General features: G+C 41.6%; 1 protein-coding gene across 2 annotated transcripts in view; it reads left to right on the forward strand.

Moving 5' to 3' along the window:
• Positions 1-15,578, forward strand: part of FGF2 (fibroblast growth factor 2) — a 30,876-nt gene extending 15,298 nt beyond the window's left edge. For both annotated transcript variants that reach the window (XM_080373812.1, XM_080373811.1), the window contains 2 exons: positions 8,226-8,329; positions 15,242-15,578. In XM_080373812.1, the coding sequence (XP_080229938.1) occupies positions 8,226-8,329; positions 15,242-15,427 (290 nt within the window). In that variant the 3' untranslated portion in view covers positions 15,428-15,578. The remainder of the gene's footprint in view (positions 1-8,225; positions 8,330-15,241) is intronic.
• Positions 15,579-15,639: the final 61 nt, after the last annotated feature.

The following is a 15,639-nucleotide window of genomic DNA, read 5'->3' on the forward strand; positions in this document are numbered from 1 at the left end:
CAAGATGAAGTGAAAAAGGTCTTCTCTTCCCTGCTGTTTTAAGAAGGGGAGGGGGCGGGTAATGATGCTGGCATCTCGTCTTGGGGTATTCAAGGTCCTGCAGGGAAAGGCGGAGGTAATGGATATCCAGGTTGTGTGGTCCTGCCTTGGGAGCGGCATTTTGGTGTGGTGGGAAAGCGCTGCAGAGCATGAAGGCAGCTGCTGCATGTGTCCCTGTGCGTGGGGCACCGTGGCTGTGTCTCACGGCAGCCAGAGGTGTGACTGCAGGACACGTCGCTGAACCCTTGTGAGCTCTCATTTAGCTTGCATGTGCATTTGGCGGTAGCGAAAATGCGGCCGTGGGGTTTTTACTGTGAAGTGATGGAGACCCTTGGGCAGGAGGCTGGACTAGATGGGGTCCTTCTGCCCTGAATTTTGGGTGACTCCGAGTCTGAGGCTGGGTGGGTACTCACGGTTTTAGTCAGTGTTCAAGTCTGTCTGTAGGGATCTTTACTAAGTAGATTATAGTGGAAGTATAGCTTAGGCTTTAATTGCATTTTTATTTGCTGTGTAAGCGTAGCCAAAGCCAGCAGCTCATGATTGGTTTTTACTTCACGGTTTCTCTGATGTACCATGGTTTCCCATTTTCTTGTGGAGGAGTAGGAAAATGGGGATTTTACGAATACATTTGGCTAATGCGTCTCAAATTCCACCTATTTAAGGTGCGGGAGTTTGCCTCATGCTCCAATACAGCACCCTCATGTGCAGCACACTTCTCCTGCCCCGACTTCACTGCTGCTTGCTCTTTACATCTCCATCATTTCCCCCCCCCCCCCCCAATGTGTTTCTGTCCCTTTCTTTCCCCACTGTGACCTTTGCTTTCCCTCTTCCCGAGTGATACCGTGGCGTACTCCTGCTCCAGAACATCATAGCCAACGCAGCTGCTATGAGTAAAACAACAGCACGTGGCCACGCTGGTCACCCAGGCAAAGGTTTGGGATGCCCGAGGCTGGTGACACGGCTCCTCGGCAGCTGCCAGCGCATCTCTGACCGGGGGTGTGTGAGAAAGGTAGTACAAGCTCAGCAGGGAGCGACTTCCAAAATGTGCAGCGCTCTTTTTCTGAAGTATTCAATTGCTAGGTTTTGCCAAGATCTTCTAAATAAATCAATTTAGAGGGAGATTTTTGGCTGAACCTTTTACGGTACAGGGCAGTGATACCATTTGGGACCATTTAAGTTAGTGCAGTATTATTTGGTCTGGGCTATTAAAAAGCTTTGCTGGGTGGGGAGAACTGTACATGTAAATTGTACATCTAATTTTTCAGATCTAGAGCTCAAGGCAATGAAAGAACTTTCAGAAAATGTACACGTTTTCTGTACTCTCTGTGTTTCCTAGCATCTTTTCTGTCCGTCTTGTGCTACTTGTCCACAGAATTCTTTTCTCCACTAGTGTATGCAAAACTACATTGGAAGTACTTTTTTGAGCTCTTCAAGAAAAGATGGGGAAGATCCAGTTCGTAACAGAAGTCTGAAACTTTGCCAACCACAATGCTATTAAACACCACTTTTCAGCTTCCATATTCTTAGAAAAGTCTCTCCAGATTGTGAAACAAAAGCCCATTTGTAACTCTTTGAGATTTGCTGGCTAGTTTAACCTGCAACTTGTAGATCTGTCCTGACCTTGTACCCTGTGAAAGAGGGATAGTCACGTGTGTGTGTGTCACTGGTGTTACATCGGCAATCCGCTGACACGAGTGCATGCAGAAACCTGCGCCTGCAGAGCCAGGCTGGCTGCAGGGGAGGACCACATCAGGGCAGTCGGTGTTTTGCCAGCGTTTAACATGTCACAGGATCAGGATCTGATCTAAAAAAAAAAAAAACCAAACAACAAAAACCCCAAAACTAAACCCCCAAAACTGTTGAACCTGTTTAACATAGATATCAGGGAGTGGATTTGAAGAGGTTTGATCTTCTATAAATTGCCTTACAACAAAAAGGAGAATGACTTAAAAGTCATTTTGCCTTTCAGATGCTGGTAGGAATCTGTCTAACTTGAGTGTCACTGTTGGAAGGAGCGTGCCTGCACGTTCCCAGCGTTAATGGAAAGGAAGCTGGCACACACCCCCACCCCAGTTTTAACTTGTATGATCATCTGTGTGCATGTACAGATGAGCTGTATTTGACTGGGAGAGGTTGTGTGTACTGGGAGGTGGGGAAAGCTCACTGCTAGGCATTGTGGTGCACGTTGCAGTGTGGTTCAGCATCCTTTAATGCCACAAACTTTACTGGTTTCAGTGGAAATTTATGTTGGGCTGTAGCTCGTATTGTTCTTCAGCCAAAACATTTGTGAATACGTGTTGTTGACAGCTGCTGTATATTGTAAAGAAAAAAATGTCCCCTCTCTCCTTTTTTTTATACTACTGGAAGGCATAGTAGGTTCACTCAAACTACATCCAAAGTGATGTACTTTTCTCCTTGCTAATGATCATCTCCTTAGGTAAATGTGGCTGTTTGGATAATCTGCCATATAGATGTAGGTAGTATTATAAGTGAGAAGACATATAACTGTAAAATAAAATAAAATCTGGAAATTCTGAGTGTTAGATTACCCTTACTACTTTAGGAGGCTCTATATGCATGGATGTGTGTGTATGTGTATATGTATATATATAATATGAACAGTCTTTAATGATGGCTCTAGCAATGTTAGACAGCTGGGTGCTGAGTTTGGACTCCTTTTGGATGTTATGTCAAAAATGAACATAGTCAAAAATTTGGCAGCGTTTAGTCTTCCTTTATTTTGACTCTGCTGTGGTTTTGCTGACCTTGCTGTTGAATACCGTTGACAGACCATTGACGTTCTGTTTCGACTGTTGCGTTGAGATGCAGAGGTTGCCATGGATGCTGGTGGAAGAGCTGGCCTTCAGCAAGCGCTCAGCTTGGCTGCTGTAAGATGCAGAATTCCCATGTTCTGGAAATGGTATGCACCACCCTCAGCAGCTGGAGACGGGATTTGGGTGCAGTCTGCCTGTGGAAAGCGTTTTGTAGTTCAAGAGGATGATAAACAGCTTGTGAGATTTTTTTTTTATTATTATTTTATTTTTTTGGTATGGGAATCCTTTTGCAAAACGTAAGGAGAAACTCCTAACAGAATGACTAAAAAAAAAAAAAAAAAAAAGTATTTCTGGAACCATAATTAAAACTCTCTAATTTGTACATTTGCATGTTTTTCCTGTGCTGAATGTTTTAAGTGTTATGATCCTCCCCGAGGTGCTGCTGCGTGGGTGAGTTAACTGAGGAAGGGCCATGGCACAGCTCAGGGTACTTTACTCCCGTGTTTATTATGGCACAGAGGAATTGGAAAATGTGGTTCCAAGGGGAAGAGTGTGACGGGATCTCCTGATGTGACAGGCAGGGTGAGCAAGGAGAGGTTTGCTCATCGGGTATTGTTAGGATATTGCATATCTTTTCCCTACAATTGGAACATCTCTAGGCATTTCTTGCTTTTGAGCCTGGTAGCTTTCAGTTACCTCCTGATTAAAAATTTGTTTAATGCCTTCTGTCTTGCAGCCTATAAACACCTATTGATTAATTTAATTTTGGTTTGAGAATTTTGTCTTTATGTGGCTTGCTCTCTTTCCTTCTTACGACGGCACATCTGGTTTTGTGCTTTTAATGGCACAGCTTGTCAGGTGGGGGGGCAGTGGCCTCTCCTGAGCTTGGTACTTTTCTTCTGAGAAAATTTTCACTGCGGTAGTACGGACCGTGTTGTTACATCCATAAACTGCATTTTGTTAACTGATCCATTTGTTCAGGTAACAGCCTAGGGATTGTGCTGAAATGGCTCGAAGGAGAGATTTATTTAGGATGCTTCTCTAATTTTGTCTTATAGTATTAGAAGTTTGTGTTGGAGGAGGGTTTTAAATCCATCTCCTGAATTAAGAGTTCAGTGCCTTAGCTTGATTCCATTCATGTTTTCCAAGCCATTTTGTGTCTTCCCAAATATACAACTTTATCCTTCTTCCTCAGAGTTTCTACCCTGGCATGAAATTAAATTTTCTATGTCTTGCACTTCATTTGTTCTTACAGGGCAGGAGAAAGGAAGATGATCGTACTGCCTCTTATTATGAAGAGTTACGAAAGAAAGTCTTAGTAGTAATATTAAGTTTACTGAGTCCTTTTTAGTTGTCTGTGCATAAATATAAAATGTAGCTTATAATTGGGATAGGGTGGGGTTTTTTTATTTCGTAAATTTGTGATAACTTAGCCTCGGTCCTCAAGATGTTTGCTCAGCGTGCCGAGTTCTCTGCCATCACAAAACCGACAAGGATCGACCATAGCCTTGCACTTGGCATTCACGATAAATTAAAGGACATGCTGTGAGTGTGAACAGCAAATAACTTACTACCGTGCTTGCTGGAGGGGGGCCCTCCCAAAGGACCGCTGCAGGAACCGGCAAAATGTGCCAGTTTAGCTCTCGGTTTGTTAATGAGCTCTTTTACAACAATCTGTGCTGCTCTTTTGGATTACAAACTTGTTAATTGGTTGACTTCCATGGGTCTGGTTTTGAGGATCAAGTATGCTGAGAACAAGTATTAAGAATAGATCTGAGATGATGGCCCGTGTCTGAACTATTGCTGTTGGTGACCTAAAGACTGCAAAAGGTACGGATCGGTGGTGTCAGGTGTTAGGTTTATGACCGATTGTACCAAGTTGCATTGAGCTAAACCTAAAATTGGTGCTCCTGATGATGATTGTGTGGTCAAAACATGTTTGATTAGTAGAGCTGTGTTGTATCTTGGCATCTCCATATCAACGGAACACTGTGGCAAATACTTACCTTGCATTAATAAAGCCATAAAATAATGCTGAAACCTGAAAAACTTAAACTACTATTCTAATTAATGTGTTTTTTGAGTTGGAGGGGAAAAATCCAGTGAAGCCTACCATGCTTTTTGAGCGTTCAGTATTGCAGCACTTCCCAAACACTGCAGGAATTTTTTTTTTTTTTTTTCTTTTAAAAGAGTAACGCTTTTCACAAGCTTCTCCAAACTATATGAATATTTTTACAGGCCGTAAAAACATTTCTTAAAAGTTTGTTTTTACAGAATCTGAACTTCTGGCCCAGTATGATGATGTAGGAGTTGGTGTGCTTTTTTTGTCAAGAGAAAGTCACGAAGCATAATAAGTCCATCCTGCAGTAATTAATACTCATTTTCAGATATTTCACGCAGCTGTTTCTTGTTAAGCGTGCGGTGAGAGCTGTATGCTTGGGCACATCTCAAAAGTCCATTTCCCTTGGTCCCTGCCCAGCGCGCTTCTCCACATTCTTGCTTCCCCAGAGGGCAGGGAGTTGCACTGAAGGTTTTTGAAGTGGTTCACAAGTCTGATTTTGGCTCGGTAACCTGGGAGGGCTCTATTTTGCATACTTGATTCCAGGATGAAATTAAGCATTTTGTCTAACTTTTTAGGACTACAGAGGTTTCTGTATTCCTTGGAAGTCTGGAGTTATTAGTCAATTATGAGAAGTTTGTGTGTTTGTTTTGTTTTCTTTTCCTTTGTGCAAAATGGAAACAGACACATAATTCATAATAAACCACTTTTATCTTCTGTAGAGTGCAGCAGTTGTATTAATACAGCTTCGGTTGTGTATACAAATTAGTGGATTTATGATCAACTCTTGATGTCTGTCTGTATCTAGGGACAAATCAAATGAAATTATTTGAATGCTTAAAAAATGGTTTGCAGCAATTATCTTAGGGGTTTCACGTTCCTGGTATTCTTGTCATTGGCGTTTCCTAAGTCCTGTCTTGAGAAGCAGCAGAAATAAGCCAAGAAAATTTTCATTTGTTTTGCAAAAATCTCTTCTCCCCCACCAACAAAAAGCCAAATAAGGTGCAACCTCCCACTGAAACTCAAGAAATGCTCCCGCCCCAAAATTTACAACTTCGGGTGTTTATTCTGGTGGCTTAAAAGGTCAGGCTTTTTAAAACTGTGTCATTAAACAGAGAAAAACCTGTCTACTCCACAGAAGTGGGTGGGTGGACGAGGCTTGTGTCTGAGCTGATGCCTACCAGCGTGGCCCACCGGACTCGCCTCTTGGCTGTAATACCAGTCTTATGTACAGAACCAGGTATGTGTTTCTTGTGAACCCTTCAAAGAAAGAAATCAGTAAATGCAAACTGATGCAAGTCCTCGGCTGAGTGAGTGGAGCACAGCTCTTGGTTCTTCTAGCTGGGCTTCTGTCATGGCCACATCTCTGTGTAGCGTGTTCAAATAGAAAATCTTTCTAACTAATTCCCAAACTAATTTCTGGGATGCAAACAGAAGGAGGGAGAAGTTCCAGTGTGGTTTGTATTTGGAAACGCCGATAGTTTTGTACCAGATGAGTCACATCCTTCATTTGGACACCTGTGGGATGCATAACCAGTACCAGCTTGCAACATCCTGCCAGTTCCTTGTTCAGCTGCTGCGTTTCTTTGGCAAAAGTTGTCTATGTCTTTATACATCCCAAGAAAGTGAGGAGCTGTTTCTCAGCTCTTCGTCAGTTTTGATGCCCGTGTTGCAATGATCTTGCTTCCTGTTAATGGAAGTATAGTTGCTCTGAAAAATCCTTGTTCAGTGGAACTGAGGATGAAAGCACAGTATTGCACAGAAAAATAACACTCGTCTGGGCTTGCCTCTAATTGCTCTTTCAGCGAGAGGGCTCGCAAACGTGGGTTTCACTGGAAATAATGGCCATCCAGAACAGAGGAAAAGCTAGGAATTTTGGGTTTCTTGTGTTCTACTGTTATTGAAGTGGTTGTGTGTGTGTTTAGCAGGAATCGAGTTGAACTGAACTGTCTGCAAGCTGGCTCGATGCGATGTGTTTCCTGTGAAGGGGAGGAGGAAGGACCACACGTCAAGCTGCAGCCAGTCCAGAGAGCTCGTATGAGTTGCTGTATTGGCCTTTCCCCCTTTTTTTAGTGATGTTTCAAATAATCCAAGTTAGGTTTTCAGAGGGAAATGTTCTAAACATGGTTGGAATAGAAAGGGATCTTCTGTGAGGCTTAGGACAAGGCATGCTTCGCTTACTTTTCCTTCTCTTCTCTGGAAAAATGGCAGTTCCAACGCAGCGTTGAGATTTCTTTTGAGTCACAAATACCTAAATCACGTAGAAGGTATCTGGTGGACTTTTCTATGGTATGTGGTGTAGTTTCTCGTATCGTAGCATTCCCCATCCTGTGTCACTAATGGTTGAAAACCCACTGGGATGCAGTGCCAGGGATGCTCCTGTTAGGCTCAGGTTGAGCTGCAGCCTGCAGGCAGCTTCTGACTCTGCTGTTTTATCCATTTAAAGGCTTGACTCACTGGTGGGTCTGAACGCAGTGGCGTGAACCATCAGGGAAGAAATAAGAAAGAAAAAAACAAACGGCTACTCGGGATTTAGGTGGAGGCGACTTTTGGCTTCTAATTGTAGCTTGAAACAAGGCGCAGACAAAGGGGAAGGCATTTGATTTGGCTAGAAAAATCCGTTTTGGCGTTGTGTTAATTCACAGGTAACAGCTAAAAGCTGCTGTGTATGACTTTACAGGTTTTCAAAAAATGATGGCTGTTCATTTTTTAAAATTAAAAAAAAATAATTGATTCAAGTAGTCCCACTTTTCACATTCCTAATTCGTGTAACATCTCTTGCGTCATTGCTGTCCTCATCGACTGCCGCAGTTCTGTTTGTTTATTCTAAGCACTTGTTGGGTGTATGATGTAAACTAACTGATACTTTTCTGTTGGGAACTGCTAGAACATTGAGTGATATGGTCATAAATGGTCTTAATCATAGTCCAGACTCATACCTCACTGGAAAGCTAGCCGGGTACAGTTGCATGCATTCAGTGTACGGCGTGGTTCTATAAACATTAAGAAATATCTCTGTAAGAAAATTGCCATGAAAATTTTCCATTTTCTATGAGCAGTTGACTGTACTATAAGTAGCCCTTCGAGGAATTTTATGGGGTTTTAAGTTGCTTTTATGTGAAATGAAGACAGAATAAATTGTGCTTGTTGTCACTAATTTGACAATAGCTACTTACTTTGTAATAAGCATTTTCTTTGATGAAAAATGGGATCAGAAAGTGAGAGGTTGAAAGTTCACTATCTTTCTCTGATAAGAATCATAAGCTTACGCTTTCTTTGGTTTTAGGTTTAGGCAGCTTCACTGTCAAGTGCTGATGGCTGTGAAAAATTACTTTTGTCTTTTTTGTTTGCAGTCAAACTGCAACTTCAAGCAGAAGAAAGAGGAGTGGTGTCAATCAAAGGTGTAAGTGCAAATCGCTTTCTGGCTATGAAGGAGGATGGCAGATTGCTGGCCTTGGTAAGCAGCGTTTTTAAAAATATTTATCTCTATGTGTATATCTGTATTGGTCAGTCCTCTCCTCATCCTGTATTGAGTAATCTCTCCTCCAGCAGGACTTACTCAACTTCTCTGTCTGTGATCTGTCAGGGAGAAATTAGCTCTGCACAACTGTTGTCTGTTTTGAACTATGAACTAGGAAGAGATGGGCATGTCTGCTCTTGCCTAGAAGCCACAAAATTTAACTGGAATGGCCTGTCTGAGAGAGAAAAATCACAGTGATCATGTGTAGAAGGAAATTGTAAGAGCAAATGAAAAATGAAATTTTTCCCTTACCCCCCCCCCAAGTAATTTTTTCTGCTTTCACTTAAGTTTATGTAAAGGATTGTAAAGACCCTTTTGAAGTAGAAAGTAAAGCCAGTTTTTTAAAATGTTGACTTTTTGATAGGAATCTGTATATATTGTTTTCTCACTTTCCTCTTTGTAGAGAAGCAATGTTTTGTTGGTCATGTGTATTTCCAACCTAGAAAACAAGAAAAACATTTTAGAAAATGTGATGATAAAAAAAGAAGAGGCTTATAAATGTAAATTAAGCTAGTCTCTAAAGAGACTAGTTTTAAACTGTGCATTTTATTGATATCAGCTTAATTTTTAACCATGTTTTAAAGCCAGGCTCTGAAAGTTAGTAAGGTCTCCTAGAGTTAGATGCTAAATTTTTCTTTAAGAGCTGCAGTTACATTAATTTTGCTTATGAGACATAGATGCTGTAAATCCCTTGTCCATATTAGTAACCTTCAGTGCAGACAAACATCCAGCACGTGTGAAGCACCATTGCAGGGCATCCTACTAGAATTTCAGTTTGAAATAACCCCCGATGCTTTGCTGTCTTGCACACAGCCCTCTTCAGCTTCTGTGCACGTCCCTACCCAGAAGAGGTGTTAGCAATAAAGCGCGTCCCTAATCCCAGCCGAACTGCAGCTAACGAAAGACCTGTGCCAGGGGCTGCAGAAACTACTTCTGATTCCCCTCGCTTCAGCCTCTGCCTGAGTGAAATTAGGCTGAACATGAACAAAACACTCCAGCAGTTTTACATGAGCAGGGACCCTCTGTGTGCTCCTCAGTACCGCACGTCCCTGGCTCCAGGAAACCCCTTTTGTTTATGCCTGTAAATACAGTTAAAGAACCTGTTTCAAGTTACAGCGTTATGTACTCGGGTATTGTGTGACAGCTCAGTTGAAGAAAATGTGAGTAGTCCACTGTGCTATTCTTGAATTAAGGATAATTGGGAATTTCCTGTGGTGCTGGTGTGGTGGCGTTTGGCTTCCCGTTCAAATTGCCCTCCTTAGCCTGAGCGACAGTGAGTGGTGAAAATAGGGTGTTTAGCGCCGTTTGTAAAATTAAAAACACCTGGGTGTATTTATATTCGGGGTTTCCAACCTACTGTTGCATGCTGGGTTTTGGATGTAGAGCTCTGTTCCCTTGCAGCCCTACGCAGCAATTTTATCTGCTCGGCTCTTGTAAGGCGATGTGCTTGGAAAGTATCTGCCGTTGGCTTGGAATTGCTCTCTCAAAAGCTGGTACAGTTGGGTCACTTCATGCTTCTCACTTGAGCTTGTAAAACATTTGCTTTTGTTTTGCTTTGTTTCTAGACATGGGTATTACTTGAATCATGTTTACTGCGAACCTACTTCCTACAGCTCTTAATTTTTGCTCTTTATAGGTGAAGATTCTCTGCTCTTCTTAAAATTTTGTTCTTCAACTAGCCTAGTGAATGCTTCTGCAATTTCATGATCATTTTCTGCAGCACAGGCAAATGTTTTTTCCGTGAGGATTTCTGTACTGTAACTCCAACAATTTATGGCCAGTTGTGCCTTTACTTTTTTTCTGCCTATAAACACGTTTGTGAGACTGTTCCTAATTGCCAGCATTTCTCTTTCAGTTTGAGCAGTGTTGTGTTTCAGTGAGAGCTTTGAAAGAGCATAGGCTGGAAATCTTTGCGGTGAAGTGATCTCGCTAGTGCACACAAATTCCTATCTGCTGAAACCTTTGGCTATTTCTTTTAAAACATTCATTTCTAAACACCTATTTAGGTCCCTAATCCACTAGCCAGTCAAGTACCATGCTGTCCTTTTCAACATCTGTTTTATTTCTCCTTTTTTATTATTTCTCGGTGTCAAGGATCAATTTGTGTAGTGTCCTTGTTCTACAGTTACATCAACCTCTTCAAAAATACTTTCACAAATTATTATTCAGGCCTGGTTTTCATCTAGTTGGTTGTTTTTCTAGTTACTTTGTTGACATGTAGGTCTGTGTTTTTGTTCTGAGGTGGGTTTTGCAAAATGATTTATTGAATAGACAGAATATCAGTGATTTGTGTGGTGGTGCAGTGGATTGCATTCTGGTCTGGAAAGCTGGATGATAACGTTTTTAATGTAGCAGTTTCATGCTCTCTGCTTACTCAGTTGTTGTGGGGGAGAGGTGGTCCTTACTGGTTCAGTTGCTGGAGGAAATGGCTGGTTATTAATGCAGCTAGTCAAATCCTCCGCTTGGAACATGCTGTTTTAGCTAAAAATATTTGTGCAGAAATTTATCTATTCTATCAGATTTTTAACGGAGACATTGAAACATGTCACTTCTGATATGGCTTATTTTGACTTTCCAGTTTCATTGAATGATAATAATGAAATATTTTCACTTTATGGAATGAAATGTGTTTGATTATTTCATTTCATGAAGAAATTCCTCAAAATTTCCCATGATTGCACTTTTGACTACCTTTTCTATTTCACAAGAAATAATTTGTCATTTAAGGATACGACCTGTTTGTTCCGTCTGTTGTTGTTCTGTGGTTTCGCTATGACCAGACAGGTTTTGCCAGACTTGGAAGGACTTGACTTGAAGGGAAATTCTTCTTTTTCGATGATATGGAATAGAATTGTGGTACAAGAATATTTGTGAGAGTATGTTTGATTCTTGGTAGTTAGAAAAGGCTAAACCAGATCACCACCTTTCTCAGGTCATACTCCACCTGCTGGGGGTTAACCTTCTGGTTTCAGTTTTGAGAATGAATGAACTCGAGGAATTTTAATTCCTAATCTGAGTCCAAAATGTCAAAACTAGCAGATTGGCATAATGTGATACTAAGACAGATGGAGTTTGCACTGAAAAATCAGTAGGTGGGTGGCGTTTGGCTGTGCAATTAAGGGAGGAAGAACTTTGTCCCGGGAAGCTGCTGCCTCTTTTGGTCAATTAATCTCTGCCCTGGGTGTGAATTACCTTGAGGATTTTGTTGGTCGTTACAGTTTGGCTACTGTAAGTGGTGGCACACAGCAAACAACAGTACAAGCGTGGCTACGACCGACATTGTTGAGTTCAAACTCCCACACTCAGCATTTTATTTAGTCGCTCAAATTTCTGGGTGGATGTCTTGCTTGGCAGCAGGCAAGATAACTGACTGGTGGCAGGGCAGGCACCGAGTGGCACTTGCTCCCTGCCACCACCCCAGTGTTTTCCCTTCCTTTGTCATTTTTGTGAAGGGGCTGTAGAGTTCAGGTATTTCATGATGTGCTGTGAAAGCTTTCACTGCCAGGCCACCACTTCAAATGCAGCCTAGCCTGAAACGTATTTTACATTTTTTTTTAAATGTAACCATGGATTTCCAGGGTTTTTCCAGGGGCTCAGGTTCATGACACGGTGGGTGGCATCCCAGTCCCGCTGGACAGCAGTCCAGCTTCCGAAATGTTGCCTTTAGCAGTTGTTAAGGAATACGTAGTTCATGAAGCCTGAACTGTCGTTTGTCACCTAAATGTTGGCTTTTATGTCAGAATGTTTACGCTGGCAATGTACTGTAGGAAAGCACTGGTATCATGTACGCTTTGTGAAGAAATAAGGACACGAGTGTCCAGAGTGAATTGCGTGGCACCTTTCAAAATACGTTTATGAGTGTTAGAAAAAAACAAAAGCTCAAACAAAACCCAAAAGCTCTTATCTTTTTATCTTTTTCTTTCATCACCCCTTTTTTGATTTTTTTTTTTAAATCATATAAATTGCCTCAAAATCTGTTTGAGGCGCTTAATCTATGTAACTTTTTAAACCTGAGAGATAGGAGGAAGGCTAAACAAAAATGATGCATTTCTTTGAGTTGCAATTCTGTTTACTTTGGATTTACTGCAAAGGAGAGGAGGTCGTGTGAATTTGTCTTTCATCTGTACATGGGGTCTTGTGGTGGCCACTTCAATTCACCGCAGGCACACTGGAAGCCGTTTCCTTCCTAGTGGAGGTTGTAAAGGCTCAGTTCCCGCTGGTGTCAGGCATCTGATCTACCTTCCCAGCTCCGCAGCCGTCCCCGATGGGGATCTCCTGGGAAGCGTGCGTAGAGGAAGCAGGTGCTGCAGCATTTGGGGTCCCTGCTCTGTCCAGTACCTCCCCAGTGCCTGTGGCACCCGCTGTCTCGGTGCTCCCAGAAGTGCTGCTGCTTCGGGTAGGAGGCAAAGGCGAGCTGTGAGCTGCCAGCGATGGTCTCTTTGCCAGAATTTCCAGCTTGTGCAATTGTACTGAACTTGCCTAAACTCTGTTCTTAAATGCTTCTTCATACAGTTTCTGTGGCCTCTTAACGGCTGCCGTAATCCATTTCAGGCTTGAGATGATTAATACATCTGTTTTCACACTGCTAGAACGAAAGGCATTGAAACATGATTTATCTTGAGAGAGATTATTTAAAATAGAAGCCATATGGAAATTGTTGATTTGATTTCTGCTAGTTGAACTGTAAAAATATTGGTGAGTTATAGAAATGAGAAATTGCATATGGATTTTCTCTTACAAGTTCTTTTCCTTAGAAACCAAAATTCATGTCTGAAAATGGTTGAAACAGAGAAAAAAACCTTCTACTTGAAGACATATGTTTGGGGACAGACCGCTTTATTCCAGACTGCATTTGAATGACTTAATTGCTTGTAGCTACAGAAGCTTGGCACATACGAGTCATAGTTATTCTTCTCTTGCATGTTTTCGTGCATACTGTATGAAGCCTAATTGTTCCAAGCTTACTTTATATATTCATGAATATTAACAGAAGATTGTAACAGAGTAGCCTGCTCATTTGGGGAATTGCTTCACATGCCCTGTCTCCTCTCCAAGATTTTACATGCCTTTTTTTTAATGATCACCTATTCTTCTCCTCCGGTGTTCCCCAAAATTTTCTGGATAAATCTGAATTGATGGACTGACAGCGGGTGTGTATGAAAAGAAAGTGCCGGCCCCACTTCCCCGCCCGCCCCCCCCCCCCCCCCCCCCCCCCGCCCCCAAATTCCTGTGATGTTCAACTTCTGCCATCTTTGTATTTGAGAAAATAATTTCACCTGCTGAAAGCGCCAGTTTTGCAGGCAGGTTCCGCTGTGGCTGCTACATGACCAGTGCTGCCCACTGACAGGGGTTCTGCTGGTGTGAATGTGCCTTGGGACGGATGCAGCTAATGCCGTAGTGATCCTCTTCCTATAGAACGACATCTTACTTGAAGCTGTTTGTATGTCCTCTGAAGTTTTTGATACAGAGGATCCATGTGGTAGATTTCAGAAAATAAATAAACTTTACTGTTCGGAGTTTTCTATGAACAGCTATAAATACTAGCTGTAGTTAAATTAGCTGGGTTCTAAGGCCCCCAGCCAGTAACAACCATCCAGGAAAATCTGTGGGTTCAAAGTCTTGCAGTAGGTAACACCTACCTGATGTGATCTCACCAGTAGGAATGGGATCATCTGAAAATGAAGGCTTTCTCTTCAGTGTGGTCACCTCGAGGGAGCAGTGCTTTCTGCCGTGTGCAGAAGTACATCGCGCCGTATTTATTGACAGCAGGCTTATCTTTGGAGGGCTTTGTAGGCAGTTTAGTATCTTCTACCTGATGGTGATTGAATGCTGCATGTAAGAAAAGACATACGTAGTAATTCCTGGTGTTGTCTCCTGGGCTCCAAGCAGTCTCGCCTTTGTGGCCTTCTCAGCAAGATTGGCTCTTACCTGTTTATTAGTACATTTCAGTTAATTTCTTTTCCATCAACTTGTCCAAAAGTGCCTTCAATTCACCTAAGCTGGGGGAAACCAGAGTTTCCTACAGTAAGGAGCTCCATGGCTCACCTTTGACCCTTTGTGTGAACAAAACCTTAATTTTATTTGTAGTTGTGAAGGCACGTTAATTCCATGTAGTTGGAGCTGGTTTTGAAAACGTACTTCCAGAAGTAGAATAATTCTACAGATATACTTTCGAACACTAGCAAAGTATGCTTGATCTCTAGGTGGAATATACCTCTTTGCCAGGTCTGATCTTTTCTTAAAATAATTTTTAAATTTTTGAATTAAAAAAAAAATCTTGAACAGATTCAGGCTCGCACTGTTTCGGAGTGCTACAAACACAAACTTGACTTAGCTTTAGGAAAGTTAAACCTTAAAATTAGAAGAGAATAGACAAAGGCTGAAACTTTATGCCATACGATTTTTCTAATTGATAAAAAGGTTGGTTTGAGGAAGGCAAGGGAAATACTGTCTTGTCTTTTAACCTCCTACTTTGCTTCTGGTTAAATCACAACCTAGGATGAGATGGCAAAACCGCTGAGTTTGGAAGTCAGTCAGTGCCAAGGGATGGGGTTCCTTATTTAATTGTTTGAATTTCACATCAGAACAAAGAATTACATGGTGAAAACACATTAGAATCTGCTTGGGGTGTGTTACAGACAAGCAAGATAATAAAAACGCTTCTTACTGTGAAAATACTGTTAAAAAGATGTAAAAGAACTGTATCTTTTCTTCAGACATGAAACATTTAATGTGAATTTCTTAAACCCAAATGTACTGCTAACTTACATTCTTATTAAGTGAGGCCCATGAATCTGAAGAATTGATTTGTTATGGAATATCAATAATCCTTTTATTTTTCTCTTTTAGAAATGTGCAACAGAAGAATGTTTCTTTTTTGAGCGTTTGGAATCTAATAACTATAACACTTACCGATCCCGGAAATACTCCGATTGGTACGTAGCACTGAAAAGAACTGGACAGTACAAACCTGGACCAAAAACTGGACCTGGACAGAAAGCTATCCTTTTTCTTCCCATGTCTGCTAAAAGCTGATTTCCATGGCAGGTTCTGAGCACATACGCCACACTACACTAAAGACGCTGAGTTTCTTACTCCTCTCCTAAGTAGCAAAAATATAAGCAATTATTTGCTGATATTAACTACTTTTGCAGATACCAGATTAAAACATGAATGTTTCATACTGTCTTTATATTGCTTTTTAAACCTGTTGTGCCGGTGTGTGTGTAGGTAATATTACTTGCAAT

Source organism: Falco punctatus, assembly GCF_963210335.1.
Source record: "Falco punctatus genome assembly, chromosome: 1".
NCBI classification, from domain to species: domain Eukaryota; kingdom Metazoa; phylum Chordata; class Aves; order Falconiformes; family Falconidae; genus Falco; species Falco punctatus.